The 6,293-nt window shown below is 36.0% G+C and overlaps 1 protein-coding gene across 1 annotated transcript; it reads left to right on the top strand.

Annotated features, from left to right (window-relative positions):
- The first annotated feature begins 956 nt into the window (after positions 1 to 956).
- Positions 957 to 5,167, top strand: LOC109189662. Its single transcript, XM_019340275.1, has 8 exons — positions 957 to 1,138; positions 1,223 to 1,504; positions 1,586 to 1,768; positions 1,935 to 2,012; positions 2,110 to 2,147; positions 2,255 to 3,472; positions 3,558 to 4,073; positions 4,413 to 5,167. The coding sequence occupies exons 1-8, from the start codon at positions 957 to 959 to the stop codon at positions 5,165 to 5,167; spliced, it is 3,252 nt and encodes a 1,083-aa protein (XP_019195820.1).
- The last annotated feature ends 1,126 nt before the right edge of the window (positions 5,168 to 6,293 follow it).

Here is a 6,293-nt window from a genome sequence, read left to right as displayed (position 1 = left end):
ATAGAACTTAATAAATGTTTATTTTATTATGCTAGCTAAGTTGTAAACTATAAATTTTTTAGGTAACACAAATTGCAACAAAAGGAAATGCATGGATAAGGGTAAAACTATTATCCAGTGTAATGTTGTCAACCGGGATTTGTTTCAAGATTTTGAAGAAGTTTCCAATATGGATACTATTTCAAAAACCGCGAAAGAAAATAACGGTACGTATAATGTTAAATAGTAGTACTTTCCAAAAGTTTATTGGTGTTATTCTTTGTTTAAGTCATATTTAGTGCTTACGCCCAAAGGGACTATTATTCTTGGGAAACTAATTTCATATATTATGCTTAGGATTGTCACCAATTACACAACAACATATCCAAGAAGGTGCAAATGGTAAGTCATTATTTTATAAATGGTAACAATGTCATTACGATATTTTCGATATGTTTGGAAAAATTTATAAATAACATTATTTATGTACTTGGTAGGTACAAAGCAATTCTTCGAGACGTCATGCACAAACCAAGTCACAGTACTAATTAAATCGACAGTTGGAACTTCAAATGGTAACCACGTCGGTGATGAGCAAACAAATGACTTTCAAGTTACAGAACCCACTGCTTACAATACTGGTATGTTTACTAAATGTCGATGTTTTAATTAATTTAGTGCAGTTTGATTTATTAAGTTTTGAATTATCTACTTAGTGGAATACCAAGATCTTGGTGATGCGACTATAACATGTCAACACTGTGGAGCGCTGTTTTGGTACGAAGAAAGGACACACAAAACAGATAATCGCGGCCACCCGAAATATAACTTGTGTTGCAACAATGGTAAGATTCAATTGCCATACATGTTGATGCCACCGCAACCGATATATGATCTTTTTTTTTGGAGAATCAGAAAAAAACAAAGAATTTCTACAGAACATTAGAACATACAATAGTATGTTCTACTTCACTTCGATGGGTGGTAAAATAGACCGAAACGTCAACAAAAACGGTGGTCCCCCAATCTTCCGTATAAATGGCCAAAACTTCCACTACATTGGTAGTCTATTGCCGGTAGATGGCATGAAACCGCATTTCGCACAGCTGTATATCTATGATACCAACAATGAAATGGACAACCGTGTCAATTTTGTTAGGTAAGTGTGTGGCATTTTATGTTATCAAAGTTGTTATGATGTAGTTTTATTACAAATCTAATTGTTCACCGTTTTACATTTTAGGCAAGATGGTAAGCGAAACGACATTCATGTTGAAATTGTCAATGTGATTCAATCAGTTTTGGATGAACACAATGTGTTGGTAAAAACATTTCGCATGGCACGAGATGAACTACAAAAGAACCCACTGGCTGAGGTTAAGATCAAATTGCTTGGTAAGAGATCAAGGGATACTAGGACATACAATTTGCCACAGGTCTCAGAGGTTGCTGCGTTGATTGTTGGTGATATCGATACTAATATTGGTGAACGCGAAATTCTGGTTGAAACAAAGAGCGGTCTCTTGTAACGAATCACTGAGTTGAATCCTGCTTACCTGCCGATGCAATATCCTTTATTGTTTCCTTATGGTGAAGACGGTTATAGGGAGGACATTCCCTTCTCAACGTTGAAGGGAAACACATCTGGTGGTCGTCAAAGGATAAGCCCTAGAGAATATTTTTCTTACCGTATCCAGTCTAGAATATCAGAAGTTTCAACGTTATTGCATGCAAGAAGGCTATTCCAGCAATTCCTGGTTGATGCCTATACGATGGTTGAGTCCGGAAGGTTGATATATATAAGGACGCATCAGAAAAGTTTGAGATGCGAATCATATAATTGCTTGAATGATGCATTAACACGAGGTGAACTTGACCCCACTACTCAAGGAAAACGAATAATATTGCCTTTGAGTTTTACCGGTGGTGCTAGATACATGATACAAAATTACCAGGACGCGATGGCGATTTGTCGATGGGTTGGATATCCAGATTTGTTCATCACATTTACTTGCAACCCCAAGTGGCCTGAGGTACAACGGTTCTTGAATACAAGAAATCTAAGGCCAGAAGATCGTCCAGACGTAATATGTAGAATATTCAAATTGAAGTTGGATGCTCTACTATCAGATGCCGAAAGAACAAGTTATTTGGCCCAGTCATTGGAGGTACGTGACAAATAAGATACTATTTTAATGTTGTAGTTTTTAATCCATAGAAATGTCACAAGTTTAAGCTATATTATAAAATGACTATCCTTTTTCTTTGTGAACAGTGATCTATACTATAGAGTTTCAAAAAAGAGGACTACCACATGCTCATATACTTTTGTTTCTGGATAAAAACAATCGAGCACAAAGTGGGATAAATCTGGACAACATTATTTCAGCTGAATTTCCTGACCAAGAAAGAGATCCAGAATACTTCAAAGTTGTTGAGGAGTTTATGGTGCATGGCCCTTGCGGGAAAGCACGGATGACTTCTCCATGTATGGCAAATGGTAAGTGTACTAAACACTTTCCCAAGAAGTTTGTTAATACATCAACTGTGGACGAGGATGGTTATCCTATATATCGCAGACGAGACAATGGCAGGTCTGTCATGCGCAATGGTATTCAGTTGGATAATAGGTACGTAGTACCACACAATAGACATTTGTTACTAAAGTATAGGGCTCATATTAATGTGGAATGGTGTAATCAGTCCCGTTCAATCAAGTATTTGTTCAAGTACGTAAACAAGGGCCATGACAGGGTTACAGTAGAGTTTTACAAATCCAACATCGATGATGAAAGTCCAAAAGTTATCGATGAAATCAATATGTTCTATGATTGTCGGTATATCTCTCCATGTGAAGCAGCTTGGCGATTGTTTGGATTTGATATACAGTTAAGGACACCAGCTGTTGAGCGATTGAGCTTTCACTTGCCCAATCAACAAAGTGTTGTATTCGCAGATGACGATCCAGTTGATAACATACTAAGCCGTCCAACAATCTTACAAAGCATGTTCTTAGAATGGTTTGAGGCAAATAAAACCTACCCAGATGCAAAACAACTTACATATGCCAAAATGCCAACTAAATTTGTATGGAAGAAAGATGTTAGGAAATGGCAACCAAGGAAAAGAGGATTTGCCATCGGGAGAGTTTTCTATGTGTCACCTGGTACAGGGGAGATATTTTATTTGAGATGTCTTTTGAATAAAGTAAAAGGGCCCACGAGTTTTTTGGACATAAAAAAAGTAGATGGTGTGCAATATGATTCTTTTAGGGATGCGTGTTCTGCCAGGGGATTAGTAGACGACGACAGGGAATATGTTCATGCTATAGAAGAAGCAAGTCAATGGGCGACCAGTGTTAATTTGAGAAGATTGTTTGTCACACTATTAATGTCAAACTCAATGGCTAAACCTGAAGTTGTGTGGGAAGCTGCGTGGCACTATTTGGCTGAGGATGCACAATTCAAAATTAGAGCTCAATTGGGGATTACAGGTAAAATTTTCTATTTGTAATTTCATTTTGTACAGATTTATTGTATACACATACTTAAAATATGCGATTGATTATATTATCACAGATTTGATTTTATCTGAAGATGAGAAAAAGAATTTTGCACTTCGGGAGATAGAAATAATGCTTTCTGCTATCGGAAAGAGTTTGAAAGACTTTTCGTTGATGCCAATACTGGATTTAGAGATTCATGATAGAACCACCAATCGTTTGATACAAGAGGAATTAGCATATGATATTAATGTCAAGAAGGAAGAGAATGAAAAATTGGTGCATCAACTCACCGAAGAGCAAAGGGCTATATATGGAAATGTTTTGCAAGATGCTGAGAACAATCTGGGAGGGCTATTTTTTGTTTATGGATACGGTGGAACGGGAAAAACATTCTTATGGAGAGCATTGTCGTCTGCTTTAAGGTCAAAGGGTGATATATTTTTAAATGTGGCATCAAGTGGTATAGCATCGCTTCTATTACCAGGAGGTAGAACTGCGCATTCTAGATTTTCAATACCAATTGTTGTTAATGAAGATTCAACATGCAACATCAGCCAAAGCAGTCCTTTGGCAAAATTGATAATGCAATGTAAGTTGATCATTTGGGATGAGGCACCGATGATGCATAAGTTTTGCTTTGAAGCTTTAGACCATAGTATGAGAGATATCATGCGTGCCAAAAATCCAAATAGCTTGGATATGACTTTTGGTGGCAAAACCATGGTGTTAGGTGGAGATTTCAGATAGATTCTACCAGTCATTCCAAAGGGCACCAGGCAAGATATTGTTGGAGCAAGTATCAATGCATCATATCTTTGGAGAAGTTGTAAAGTATTTAGGCTAACAAAGAATCTCAGGCTAAGGTCATTGCAATCAGAAACTGAAGTTCAACAGATTGAAAAATTTGCAAAGTGGATTGCTAATATAGGTGATGGAACAATTGGTGAGTCTTTGCATGGAGAATGTGAGATAAATATTCCTGAAGAATTTGTGCTAACTTGTGTTAAGGATCCAATTTCTACAATTGTTGATAGCATATTCCCTATGTTTCGCAGAGGTCATAGTGATATTCAATACCTAAAAGATAGTGCTATTTTGGCACCAACACTGGATATTGTGGATGCAGTAAATGAATACATGAATGACTACAATAATGCCGAAGGAAGGACGTATCTCAGTTGTGACTCGGTCTGTAAATCGGATTCAAATGTTGACATGCTTGCTGATTTGCACACTCCAGAATTTTTAAATGGATTAAGGTGTTCAGGAGTTCCAAATCACTCATTGACTCTAAAAGTTGGGTCTCTAGTTATGCTTCTGAGGAATATTGCTCACTCATTGGGGTTGTGCAATGGTACAAGAATGATAATTTCAAAGTTGGCAGATCATGTTTTAGAAGCTCAAATACTATGTGGTGCAAGTGCCGGTACAAAGGTCTTAATTCCAAGAATATCCTTAACACCTTCTGATCCAAGATTGCCTTTTAAGTTCCAAAGGAAGCAATTCCCACTAATGTTGTCATATGCAATGACAATAAATAAAAGCCAAGGTCAGACACTATCCAACATGGGTTTGTTTTTGAAGAGACCGGTTTTTAATCATGGTCAATTGTATGTAGCAGTGTCAAGAGGGAGTAATCTTAAGGGATTAAAAATTCTTATTTGGGATGAAAATGTAAAATAAAATAAAAAAAACCACTACAAATGTCGTATACAAAGAAGTATTCAATAATGTTTAATAAAATTTCAACAACTTCGCTATCCATTTATTTTTTGATAATTATGTATACATATTGCCGTGCACCTCACGGGTGCAACTACTAGTTACAATAATCTGGTTGATGAATGTAGGAAGATTTTAAAGAGTTGCAGAGAATGAAGTGGTTCTCAGGCACATCCATCCTTAGAGAACAAAACTAAACTTTGTGGCCGAGTAATAAGGTTTCAAAAAATTGGCAATTACTAATTAAATAAATAGAATTGTGTCTTAGGTTTATAATAAAATTATGGAAAAATAATCTTTTTAATCATTCAATTATGTTATAATAGTAAATCCAATCCCTTAGTTACACTTATATATATGACCTCATTTAATCCCGAATTGTTCATTTAGTAGCCATTTTAATTAGTCCTTCAACTAATTAGATATCTGTACTAATTAGATATCTGTTAAAATTAATACAGAGGAAAAATAAATATGAAAGTTCATTATATTCCTCCCAAAACAAAAATCATCACCAATTATTTGATATATATGCTTCCCAAATTTGCTATATAAACCTTAATAATTTTCTCTCGATCAAAATCAACGATGTACGTGAGAACGATTGACAATATGGGAAGAAGCTACTCCAAATTGTGAGTAAGATTTACTATTTTTTTAACCAAAAATTGCTAGGATCGAATCAAAGCAATTGATTTTTGGTGTTGCATACAATTATGTGCAGTGTTTTCTGTGTTTTTCTTGTTTGATCTCTTTCTCCGTCTCACTTGTTAGAAATACAAACACTATTACAACACGTTTGGTTCACGGAATCAATTTTGAGGTAATATGAATTCCATTCTATAAGGAATGAAATATGCAAGGAATATAATATGAATTGTATTCTATTGTTTGGTTCGCGGAAGGAATAGACTTTAGGATTACATTACAATGTTTGGTTGATTTAAGGAATAGAAATGAAATATGTTTTAAAAGACATAAATACATTTATAAAAATATGTGAGATGGTGGTGGTGGCAGTGGCGGCGGTTGTGGCGGTGGTGGTGCTAGTGGCGGTGGCGGTGGCGGCGGTGGCAGCGGCGACGAC

The sequence above is a fragment of the Ipomoea nil genome, unplaced genomic scaffold (assembly GCF_001879475.1).
Source record: "Ipomoea nil cultivar Tokyo-kokei standard unplaced genomic scaffold, Asagao_1.1 scaffold1562, whole genome shotgun sequence".
In the NCBI taxonomy this organism is placed as follows: Eukaryota; Viridiplantae; Streptophyta; class Magnoliopsida; order Solanales; family Convolvulaceae; genus Ipomoea; species Ipomoea nil.
Note: the sequence above shows the minus strand (reverse complement) of the source record. Positions and strands in the feature narration are given on the sequence as shown.